Below are 12921 nucleotides of genomic sequence, written 5' to 3' on the forward strand. Positions count from 1 at the left end.
GTATACGCTGCTCTCATGGGGGGAATGTTGGGGGAGGAGTCCGGCCTTGAGTTGCCTTCAGGAGCACTACTCCCTACACAAGGAATGGCTTTCCAATTGATGTTCACCTGTAGTGAAGTTGTTTTATTCTGTAACTGTGTTTCCCATTGATGTACAACATGTCTTTTCTATGTGTCTTCAATACAAAAGTCCAAACATTACTACTACTGTACGCACCATGTATTCAGTAAGGGATGGGTGCACTCGGAGGGTCCTGGCGCTCAGCCTCACTGGAGAGATGTTGTATGGCTGTGACCTCGAGCCATGACTCTAACATGAGGGGCTGGTCATGTTGGTGTCCAGAGACACATCGATGTGTTTCACCACACCGACGAACATGACTATTGGCTTCTTCACATCGTGACCTTCAACACGCTGGGCAGTGTGCCACATTTACACGTGCACGTATAAAACAGAACAAAAAACAAGACAAGCGAGTTGCTTTGCATAGGTTCATTTTTTTCTTCACTGTTTATTTTTTCTTCCACTTGTTTTGGTCTTGTGCAATTCTTTAAAATAATTTGCTCTTCTCCAAATGATAATAGGCACAAACAAATATACAGCACACACACCTTCTGAAGAGCAGGGCGCACACTGAAGCATCTACGACATGTCAATGCAGCCGGACAGAACACACAGTAAAAGCATTCTTCATCATGGAGGTGAACTCAAACAGTGCTAATGAGAACACAAAGGTGCTACAGTGATGCAACTTACTACAGATATTCGTCAAGTAAGAAAGTTGGTTATATTCCTGCCCCAGCATGCCCCTCATACGTCCAGGAAACACTCCCCAACACAGACTCCCTGATTATAGTTCCACGGATACAGATGAAAGTCAACAGTACGAGGAAGGTCAGAGGTCTCCAGGTGCTGTGACTAAATCAGAAGTGTATCCTTAGCGTTATGTAACACGAGGACCAGAACCTGGCTCTCTGGATTACTCATTCAAATGTCCTTCTTGGTCAGTGTTGGCTTTCCCACGTCACCTTGTATGTTAATCCACAGTACTTGATAGTTGCTTGATAAACTTGGCACCCTGAAATACTTGTTGTTGCTGTTCATCCCACCAGTGCCTGTGTCGGTCCTTCTACCCGCTCAGGAGCGCCTGGCCGGGCCGCCTCCAGTCCCGTCTCGGCACCAATTAATCTACCAAAAACACAGGAACACACCCGTTAGCTTTTCCACACGATTTGTCCTCATCAGCTCCTCAGTCTCGCTTTCTGTGGGGCATGCCGGCACAACACATACAACACGTTGTACCGCTGCACAGTCTGCAGACATAAAATCATACCTGAGTCGTGCATGTTTGGTTATTACTGCAAGGCAAGGCACATTTATTTATATAGCACTTTTCAACGCAAGGCAATTCAAAGTGCTTTAGAAAAAATTAAAGACATTAAGCATTAAAAAAGAAAAGCTAATAAAATAAACATTAAAAGGAAAAATACATGGATAAAAGTTACAGTGCCGTTTAAGATGTAAATAGTTCAATTAAAAGCAGCGACAAAAAGAAAAGTCTTCAGCCTGGATTTAAAAGTAGTCAGAGTTGCAGCTGCAGATGAATAGGTAGCTAGTACTGTACTTTGGTTGGCAGACTAGTTACCTTGAAAGCAAATCCAAATGTTATTCCCTTAAATGAGCAGATAGCAAATGAAGGGGCTAACTTTTGTGTTTACCTCAGATGTACTAATCTTTCCACAACTAAGGTTTGGAAAGCTCTACAGGGACATGCCACCTTCCATTGTTCTATTGATGGATTCAAGGGGATGGCAACATTACAGTGGGCATGGGCCATAGAGAGGACGGAGTAGAACAGCTATATTCTCCAGTCTACTTTAATGTAACTTATATTTGTATATAATGTGGTTGTGTCCACAGTGCGCACTGCTCATGAGGTCACTGACTGGGGACATCCTGCAGAGCCATACCGCCTGTACAGGATTTTCAATACGGCTCGTTAGTCTGCATTATCAGGCCTCACACTACTGTACATGTCATGGCCATTACATATACATATTTGTTTTGGCTTCATCCAGGCGTGACTGTTATGGAAAGATCTACGGCATGATTTTCATTCTGGAGATGTAAAGGAAAGATAATATTGGCAGAAGAGAGTTTTCTGATCTTTCTCAGAGTGCATTAACGATGGATTCACGAATGTAGCTTCACTTCACCCCAACACTGATCGTGTATCTTTCAAACATGATCACTGTTACATTATTATATGTTGAAGTGCCACTGCCTGTTGTAGGGTTTGCCAGTGGTGTTCACACATAGGGGGACCCATGCACACATATACGTTGTTGAGCTGATAACGTTGACACATCCCAGCAACAATGGAATTGAGATGATCTGCAGGACGAGGTCCTTATTCCCCCCCGCCCGCTCAGAAGACAAGATAACCTCGGACACCACTTCTATTACAATATGATGCAAGGTTATATTGGTTTGATAACACATTGTTCTGCACATAAGCAATGATAATAAGTGATATGTTCTTACATGGCTGATTCCTACAATGTTGGATTGCAATCAGAAACTATAGAAAGGAGCATTTATGAAATGGGCTTAGGTACTTCTCTGTGATGAATAAAGAAAATGGAAAAGTGAATATTAGTTATTTCTCTGGTGAAAGGGGGCTACCTATTTTCTGTCATTACTTCTAAGTGTCCGGAAGACGAGTTTCAACAAGCTGCACTCATGAGGGCCATCGAATCAACACTTCTCTAAACTAGATCATAAAAGCTTCTTTGAGGAGGATTGTTGAATACTCGTTGCTGCCTGGTGTATGCCAACAAAGACACTCTATTGCTAATGTTAATTATGTGAAGACAACATTGTCCTAGTTGAGTCCAAGGTTCTGATTCTGCTCTCATTTGAACAGCAATGGAGGACATGATCTCTTCACGCAGCCGTGCGGGGACTCGAGAGGAGCCCGTTGCAGGAGAGAGTTAGCTTATGGATGCTCACGGGAGGAAACTCGTTCTCGTCGTCCAGACACACAGGTCCAGCAGCAAACTCGTGTTCTGGAATGACTTCGCCTTTCTTTGCCCCGCCATCTTCAGAGTAGCCTGGGTAGAAACCGGAAAAGGAGGCAGAGAATCATCTTTACTTACATGCAGACCTGATTACCTCTGGACATTTAACAAGTTCTTATCCTACGGAGGTTATTTCTTTTTCCAGATGTTAGTTAGAGCAGACAAATAATCCTAATCTGCTTCAAGGTGATCTGCATGTACAGTAGGTCCAAGCAGTGTGGTTGAAGGGGGAGGCTGTGGCTCAGTGGGGTAGTGTGCTGATCTTTGGTGTCAGCAACTTCAAGACACTTCACCCCTAATTACTCCTGTGGGGATTGCCCACAATACTGAATGTATGTGAGTCACTTTGCATAAAAGCATATAAGAAGTGACCTTTTCTTTAGTGGTGTGAAATTAACCAACCACAAGCAGATATTTCATTTTAGCATTATTTCAAAGCTAAAAATGACTAATATGAATCTGTATAAGGCTAAAACTAATCCTATTCATCAGGGACAACATCAATGATAAAGAACCTGGTACCCTGGTTCATCTCTTCAGTTCGGATTGGAGATTAGGGGTCTTTTAATGAAACACACGACCTGATGAGCTGAACCGAGAGGGAAGGCAGACCGCTCACCAGTGAGGGTAGCAGTGGTGGGACCAGAGACTGGTAAGGCAGCGGTCGCAGCGTAGGATGGACACGCCTGTGCTGGCCCTGTGACCTCTGACCCCTCTGACTCTTCTCCTTCGTCCACGTTATCATCTATACCAAAAAGCCTGAGAGGGAAGGTAAAGAAGAACACAACATGTTGTTAAGACTTTTTGGAGTTTGCAGTCTCCGACCCTAAATGTACGATTCAGAAGTGTTTTAGTTCCATTGGCTTCAACAGGATCTGTACTGTGAAAAGCTTTTTCAGAACCCATAGGCAGAAAAGTTCCCCTTTTCTACCATGCCTGGATAATATTACAGTTTTAATATCAAAGGAAAAAATCACAATGCAGCAGGACACAAAGTACATGCTGGCTAAAGCAGAGTATTGCATAACAATGAAACAGTTATTTGAGGTGTAGGAATAGAACATTATTCTGAGGTTGAACTGAATTTGCAAACTTAACCATTACACATTCATTAGTGTTTCTTCATCGGTTGTGTGTAGTAAATCTGTAATGTCCTGACGGCCAGCATCTCTCTAACGGCCCGTCCACACGACAGCGTCGACAGCTTCAATCTGCCCATTCACTTTCAATGGGGTGACGTCACGTAGCCTCGCTTTTTCGCCGAACTGAATTGTGGGTAGCAGAGCGGTCCGTCTCCGGCGTCAGAAGTTGAACAATGTTCAACTTCTGACGCCGGAGACGCCGGAGTAGCCAGCGCCAGCCAATCAAATCCCGTTTCCCAAAATCTGACAGCTGAAGCCGTAGCCAATCAAACCGCATTCATTTCTACATTTCAAAAAAAGTCGGAGGAGAAACTAACTATCGCCGTAGCGAATCACCCGGTTTTGTATGACCAGACCCTCTTCACCTACCGGGATACAAACCGGAGGAACCAGCATGGAGGGAGGTGGCAGAGACAGTGGGGGAAACTGGTAGGTTTTCGCCTGTTTGGGGAGTTTATATATATAATTTTAATAAGATTTTATGGGAGCAATATATATATATATATATTGCTCCCATAAAATCCCCGGGGGTTTTTGCTTTGTATGTCGTCGGGGGCGGGAGATTCATGTGATTGGTTGTTGGTCGTGTTGCTTGAATAAAATCCCCAAGCTCCAGACACGCCCAGCTCCAAGCTTTTTTTGAAGCTGTCGTGTGGACGCTCCGTGAGTGTTAGCGATGCTTGCTAATGTAAACACAGACCATAATACTTCCAAAACACGTCACGCATAGTTTCTGATGCAGCACAGAGCTTGACATGTTCTTTATTCTGTGTTTACAGCTAGAACAGTGCCATATGTATTATTACATTACATTACATTGCATTTAGCTGACGCTTTTATCCAAAGCGACTTACAATAAGTACATTCGACCAGGAAGACACAACCTTGAGGAAAACAGAATCATAAAGTACATCAGGTTTCAAAGATCCAATCATTTCAAGTGCTCCTCAACTGGCTATAGATAAGCCAGTCCTTTATTAGTATATAAGTGCTCTGTTAGCAGTTCTTTGTTAGTCATTCTATCGCTCGAAGTGGAGTCGAAAGAGATGAGTTTTCAGTCTGCGCCGGAAGGTGTGTAAGCTTTCTGCGGTCCTGATTTCAATGGGGAGCTCATTCCACCATTTTGGAGCCAGGATAGCAAACCCACGTGTTTTTGCTGATAACAACTGTACTCTGAGTCACTCTCGTAGAAGTACTTTTATATATTTCTTGGACAGGGAGAGAGGGGGCCGCCACAGTATATGGGCTCTGCATGCAATTTACTGTAGGCCTAGTGCTGTTGTTGTTATCTAATATTTATTATAAATAATTATTAGTGAAACAAATTATTAAAAAAAATTCCAAAGTTAAAAATGTTTAAGTAAACTGCATCATAAATTAAATAAAGATTTCCCTGTCAAGTTTGAGAAAAGGGACAAAACACCCAAGGGAAGGGTGAGGCGCGAGGCAACGCAGGAACCATATCCTCCAGAAGCAGCTGGAGAAGCAGGCAGTCCACAGCTTCAAGTTCAAGCTGCAGAGAACCAAGACATGTCAGCAGCTTGTCCACCTTCCTGATAGACACCGGCTAATACATGGGATGTTCTATAGATTCTCCATTAGTATGACTTCATCATGTTGGAATATGGCCCTGTTTACTCGCAGCAGTTCACTGTGTTTACCTTCGTCAAGTCATCAGGATCTTTCCAATTTCTATTTGTACAATCTAATGAGAAGACGTCTTCAAAGCACTGAGCCCGCTCATCACGGTATATACATGTTATCCATGTAACATTCTGAAGGAGACTGCATTAAAACATGTCTAAAACATGGCTTTCCACCAGGCCTAATTCCATCCAAATCATCTGACTGAAACATCTCACTTTGTTTAAAATAAATCTTTAGTTTGATCTCTGAATGCAGAAATCCTGTACACATTCAAGATATACAAATCTAAAGATTTATTTTAAACAAAGTGAGATTTTCCGGTCAGATTATTTGGATGGAATTAGGCCATGTTTTACACAAGATTTGTAATCAATCTCTGCAGTGTGCTTCTCCGCCCTGTGGTTGGAGGTATCGCCTCACCTGTGTTTGTGGGCTAACATACACTCGCCTCCGTCCAGCGGATCCACGTTGTAAATAAAGAGCTGACCGTCAGCGGTGGACACCAGGAGCCGTGGAAGCTTCTGGATCCTGAAACATCAAGTATTTCTTTCAGTTGTTGTGTAAAAAATCATGGCATTAGTCTTTCGTCCAACACAAAAGTGATCGGACAAGGAACTGCACCCAGAAGTTGTTTTCAGTAAATATAATATCTGTGTCGTAGCTCGATCAGTGAGGACGTAATGAGGCGTGGTGAGGACAGATATACAGGCTCATCACACATCTTAACTCTCAGGTAGGGCTCGATCAGTGAGGACGTAATGAGGCGTGGTGAGGACAGATATACAGGCTCATCACACATCTTAACTCTCAGGTAGGGCTCGATCAGTGAGGACGTAATGAGGCGTGGTGAGGACAGATATACAGGCTCATCACACATCTTAACTCTCAGGTAGGGCTCAATCGGTGAGGACTGATGGAGTGCCATGTGAACTGGGCATAGAGAGCAGCTCACATAGCCATGGTGCAGACGTTCCTCTGGACGGATGTCAGCAGGTGGACGACGGCAAAGGCCCGGTCCTGGCTCATCATACCCGAGACCTGGGCCGGGAGGTAGCTGCTGGCTGCTGAGAACATCTTCCCCACGTAGGCTGTCCAGGTGGCCGCCTCGTCCCCTCCACTGCAAAAAGGCTTTATCATAAACTCCATTTATACTTTGGTCGGTACAATGTTATGGAAAATGATGGCACTAGTGGCCAGAACTACAACACAAAGGATGAAAGGAATACTGCACCCCAAACATGGAAATGGTATATTATTAACTCTGTATTCTTGAAGAAAACCTATTTTTCTTGCATGCCTCCATTGAGAATCCAGAAATGGAGAATGGTCTTTAAAAGCTCTCACACAGCATATTCAGTGTTCTCATCTATCCGGCTCATGTCCTTCCAAACACATTTCACATGGGAAGGCTTTCACATAGTAATAGAAACCCTCGTAGAGTAGTGAGCACACAACTGGATAAACGAGACTTCACTATGCACACGTTGTGTGAGACTATGTAAACAGGTGTTTTAATATCAATGTGGCTCTTCAATGAGGCCTTTCTCAAGGTGTGTGTGTGTGTGTGTGTGCGTGCGTGCGTGCGTGTGCGTGCGTGTGTGTGTGTGTGTGCGCACCTTGGTCCCAGTTGATCCATCTTGAAGATGTGCACCGTCTCTGTGTTGCTGGAGGCGCAGAGGAACTGGCCGTCAGGACTGAAGGATAAGGAGCTTATATTGACGTACCTGCAGACAGACAAAACACACACTCACAATTCCACAGCACAAGAACTTGAGGATCAATGAATACTTTGAAGCTGATAAATCTCTTGGAGTAGGCTGTAGTGACGGACACCTCTGGTTTGTTCAGTTTGGTGTATGTGTGGCTGTTGGCATTGGACAGTGCGATTCTTTCATAGAGTGCAGACCTTGTATGATGGTATCTTTAAAGCACTGACCTCTTCATGCCCCGGCGGAACTCAAACAGACGCAGGCCCTCAGGAATGGAGAACACTCGGATGACGGTTCCCTGTGGAGACAGACAGCCGGTGATGCATCATCTTCACTTTGGTGTACATCGTGTTCTAGCACAGGCGTTACAGTCTTATGTAACGTGATGCATCGGTCCCTGGGGGATGTGAGGCAAAGCCTTAGAGTCCAGTGCACCTCTGGATGAAGGCGTACCCTAATACTACAGGTGAAGGGGTTTTGTTATTGGATAGCCCTGTTAGGGAATAATTAGCTTAGGTATTCAACCTTCGACCCGGTTCATCGTTTTCTCTCTTCACCGCCTCTTTCCCGTGGCATAGGTCTACGGCCTCGGGAAGCTGGTATCTCTCTTCAGGGGAGCAGCTTGAGGCACTTTACTGTTCAGGGACGCACACTCTCTTCTATGGACGAGAGCTCTGGTTAGATTCAGGGTCCATGATTGTTTCGTCTCACTGATAAAGAATGTTGATTATTACACTCTGACAGCCGCTGTGTCACCTCGTGGCGGCAGCACATGTCTTGCTGATTATCCCGCCGCTAACTCCATTGCTTCAAAAGTTTCCATCACAGCCACCCAGTGTCAAGTGATGGAAAGCACATGTTAGAATGTGATGCTGACTGTTGAGAATGTGTGCTTGTTCTTGGCAGGAGTTCACATTTTATTTAGAGAAGATTCCATCTACAATGAATTTGAATGATCTATGTTAGCACATGTTTGAAAGTCAGCTTGTTCTCAAAACACTTGGATTAAACACTTTGGGGCAAAGCGCATAAGCCAAACCGCTGGTCGTGTTTTCAGGAAGATATGGCTATTTGCTAACTGGTTATAAGCGAAGACACTGTGTGTTCCTCTTGTGTAGCCTCAGAGGGTGGAGCTGTTGTTCCAAGGCTTTGAGGATCTCAGACTGTACATGGAGCAGCGGGACCATGTGGTAATCTGAAGACTGGGCATTGCAGTTCGATGAAGACAAAAGAAACGTGAACATGTTACTGAGTCAAATGTCAAATAGCTAATTGTTTTTGTACATGTTTTTTCTCTTTTGGCTCTATCTAAAGTATTTGATAGCCCATAAACATCTACAACCATAAAACGCCTCTGTATCTGAAACAATGTCATCAGCAGAAATAAACCATGGACTAATGATGTTGCCATTACTAACAGATTAGTCTGGCTGATGTCAGGATGGCAAAAAGATGGTGTAAAGCTCAGGATGATGGGGTAAAAGGAAATGTCAGGAAGTCGTCACAAAGCAAGGATCATTGTCTTTGGTCCTTCACCAGCCCTCACAGGACCGAGGTGTCCCACAGGGTCTGAGAGCGGGGTTACCTTCTCCGAGGCGCTGGCTAGCTTGGTGGCCGAGGCGTTAAAGCTGAGAGCTGCCAGAGGACTGTCGTGGGCCGGGATCATGGCCACTGTGTTCTGAAAGAAGGACATTGTTTGAGTTGATGTATTAATGTCTCTAACACTGGCTGTATTTCCATCAAGTTGCAAACAAAATTATTTCCATGACGAGGCGTCAAATAAAAAAAGTGACATTTGAATTCTTAATTGCCAGAAGAAAATGTGCTTGTTGATAAAGAAGTTTATGTAAAATATTTCGAATGTCAAACCAATAATACCAGACTCTTTGTGAAGAATTGTTTAAAGAGTAAACGATCAGGCTGGCATTAGAGTAATGTTGTTTAAAATATGGCAGACCAACAATGAAATAATTCTATCAAAACATGTATATATATGTAAATTAAAAAATGAACATTGCTGGCTCTGGTCTTTTCAACATCATTGTTGGATACATACTTCTTATCACATATTATTATATCATAGTGTTGGGAAGTACAATTAAACATTTAAGATGACACATTTTATTTACTGCTCATAACACTATTTTTCTCACAACACACAGTTCTTAATTATTATAACTTGTGCTGTTGTTATAATAATTATTGATATAGATTGTATAAAGTCGAAATGTTCATTTATATTTTTTGTTTAGAATTGGAAAATATAGGGCTGATATGTTCTTATTGTTATTAAAACATATTTTTAACAGTACGTGCTACTATTGTGTAACATAGCGAAAACGTCTTGATATTGAGCAATAAAGATTTAGTGAAGCTCAGCAGATCTTCTGCAATCGAGGCTTCAATATGTTTTTAAAGCACTTTGAACACACTGATTTACCATCAAAATATTATTTAAATAAGTGTGTCTGCCTCCTCTTGAACGTCAAGATGGACCCGGAATTCATCAAAAGAGCCTACAGAGAGAACACATATGGCCACTTTCTGCATGGTAATACTGCTAATGTTGATACTGAAGATGTCAGAAATGGATTCAGCATCCTCAATAACCCCCAAAACAAGCCCACAACTGTCACAATCAGCCAAGGCATTGTGTAACTATTGTCCACATAGGCTATAATGCTAACTAATGCTAATAACGAAACTAGTTGTGCAAATTGCCCAATGTATGCAGGTTAGCATCCGGAAGTTTCTATGTGCTGGGGAACCTACTATACATTTCTAACATAACACGTTGGGGTTCTCAACATTTCAGGGTTCAATAGGATAGCTGGAAACTAGATGCTCACCTCCAGCCTGCTCTTTAATAAAGCTTCACAGCGTATGTGTGTTGCTAGGCAACTTTAAGAAATGCAAAATAATAATAATTTGTTATCAATAAATAATTACATTTTTTGTTGGTGTGTTTATGGAAATGAATATGTTGTGACTGTTTTATAAAATTAACTGTTAGAGGCTGTGAGTTAAAGTGAGCTTTAAACAGCTTCTGTTGGCCTCAATGTCCTCCAACAGCTGACTGCTTCACCCTGACACAATGTCCTCCAACAGCTGACTGCTTCACTCTGACACAATGTCCTCCAACAGCTGACGGCTTCACTCTGACACAATGTCCTCCAACAGCTGACTGCTTCACTCTGACACAATGTCCTCCAACAGCTGACTGCTTCACCCTGACACAATGTCCTCCAACAGCTGACTGCTTCACTCTGACACAATGTCCTCCAACAGCTGACGGCTTCACTCTGACACAATGTCCTCCAACAGCTGACTGCTTCACTCTGACACAATGTCCTCCAACAGCTGACGGCTTCACTCTGACACAATGTCCTCCAACAGCTGACTGCTTCACTCTGACACAATGTCCTCCAACAGCTGACGGCTTCACCCTGACACAATGTCCTCCAACAGCTGACTGCTTCACTCTGACACAATGTCCTCCAACAGCTGACTGCTTCACCCTGACACAATGTCCTCCATCAGCTGACTGCTTCACTCTGACACAATGTCCTCCAACAGCTGACTGCTTCACCCTGACACAATGTCCTCCAACAGCTGACGGCTTCACTCCCACACAATGTCCTCCAACAGCTGACGGCTTCATCCTGACACAATGTCCTCCAACAGCTGACTGCTTCACTCTGACACAATGTCCTCCAACAGCTGACGGCTTCACTCTGACACAATGTCCTCCAACAGCTGACGGCTTCACTCTGACACAATGTCCTCCAACAGCTGACTGCTTCACCCTGACACAATGTCCTCCAACAGCTGACTGCTTCACCCTGACACAATGTCCTCCAACAGCTGACTGCTTCACCCTGACACAATGTCCTCCAACAGCTGACTGCTTCACCCTGACACAATGTCCTCCAACAGCTGACTGCTTCACTCTGACACAATGTCCTCCAACAGCTGACGGCTTCATCCTGACACAATGTCCTCCAACAGCTGACTGCTTCACTCTGACACAATGTCCTCCAACAGCTGACTGCTTCACCCTGACACAATGTCCTCCAACAGCTGACTGCTTCACTCTGACACAATGTCCTCCAACAGCTGACGGCTTCACTCTGACACAATGTCCTCCAACAGCTGACTGCTTCACTCTGACACAATGTCCTCCAACAGCTGACGGCTTCACTCTGACACAATGTCCTCCAACAGCTGACGGCTTCACCCTGAAAGAAACCAGGATTACAGACTGCAGCATATTATTTCAGGTGCTTTGTGTTATATGTTTTTTACCAAGTTGTTGGAATCATACACTATGATCTCCCCGGTGGTGGCGCTGCCGGGGTACGCCAGGTAGGAGTTGGAATGGTTGATAGAGAGAGCACAGAGACCTGCGGACAATCAGTCAGTCCCCATCATCATCATCATCATCATCATCATCATCATCATCATCATCATCATCATCATCAACAACTCACACTGATCAACTGCAAGCATAAATGATTGCACCTGTTCTCAAGTCATAAACAAAATAAAACTATTTCGGTCAGATTTTTAAAATATATCAGTATATTTTTTCTTACTTGCTTCTCAGGGCATAATGCAGTATATATATATAAATATATATATATATATATATATGTTAGTATGATGACCATCCACTCTTGAGTGCTTTGTCACGCTTCACTATTGACAACAAGAGCAGTTTTTATAAACCTGGATGGTCCTCTCAGACTTGGTGCAGTGCTCTGCCTCACCTGAGGGGTTGGACGGAGTGTTGAGCAGAGTCTTGAGCAGCTTCATGTCTTTGATGTTGTGGATATAAATGGACTCTTCAAGGCACACCGCCAGCCTCTGCAGGACAGAACACAGTGCAGCTCACATCAGTGAAACACACAAACCACAAGTGTTCAGTCGACTCAGCAAAGGGAACTTAAAGCTCAGCCACAGGAAACACTTTTGTTTGAATGATACTATATTATAGACTTGATCTCTGTCAACAGTCTGCCTTCGGGCATAACAGTGATCCTACAGGTCCAATTCTGGACCAAAGAAATCCTCCCTTTTACACTTTGAGTAAGAAGCCGGTCGGCTTTTAACCTACAAACATTTATTTAGCTCAACTTGTGGAACACTTCTAGAGGCAGGTCTGCGGTCCGTGTCTCCAAGTCTCCCTGGCTTGATCCTTTGTTGAGCATGCTCGTACATTTTTCTAGTTTTTTTTGGAACAGATCTTTATTTAATAAAGCTAGCTTTTTGTTTATACTTTTTCTGCATTTGGGTCCTGATTACCCCCTGCTCCTGACAGTACGAACCGACCAAGATATGGAC

General features: G+C 43.6%; 1 protein-coding gene across 3 annotated transcripts in view; it reads right to left on the reverse strand.

The window, feature by feature from the left end:
• Window positions 1–477: 477 nt before the first annotated feature.
• wipi1 (WD repeat domain, phosphoinositide interacting 1) overlaps window positions 478–12921 on the reverse strand; it is a 31299-nt gene continuing 18855 nt past the window's right edge. For all 3 annotated transcript variants that reach the window (XM_034089045.2, XM_034089043.2, XM_034089042.2), the window contains 10 exons: window positions 12348–12444; window positions 11884–11981; window positions 9164–9256; window positions 7806–7876; window positions 7486–7593; window positions 6822–6986; window positions 6290–6397; window positions 3700–3839; window positions 3013–3113; window positions 478–1188 (listed from right to left, as the gene is read on the reverse strand). In XM_034089045.2, the coding sequence (XP_033944936.1) occupies window positions 1138–1188; window positions 3013–3113; window positions 3700–3839; window positions 6290–6397; window positions 6822–6986; window positions 7486–7593; window positions 7806–7876; window positions 9164–9256; window positions 11884–11981; window positions 12348–12444 (1032 nt within the window). In that variant the 3' untranslated portion in view covers window positions 478–1137. The remainder of the gene's footprint in view (window positions 1189–3012; window positions 3114–3699; window positions 3840–6289; window positions 6398–6821; window positions 6987–7485; window positions 7594–7805; window positions 7877–9163; window positions 9257–11883; window positions 11982–12347; window positions 12445–12921) is intronic.

This window comes from Pseudochaenichthys georgianus, chromosome 8, assembly GCF_902827115.2.
Source record: "Pseudochaenichthys georgianus chromosome 8, fPseGeo1.2, whole genome shotgun sequence".
NCBI lineage: Eukaryota > Metazoa > Chordata > Actinopteri > Perciformes > Channichthyidae > Pseudochaenichthys > Pseudochaenichthys georgianus.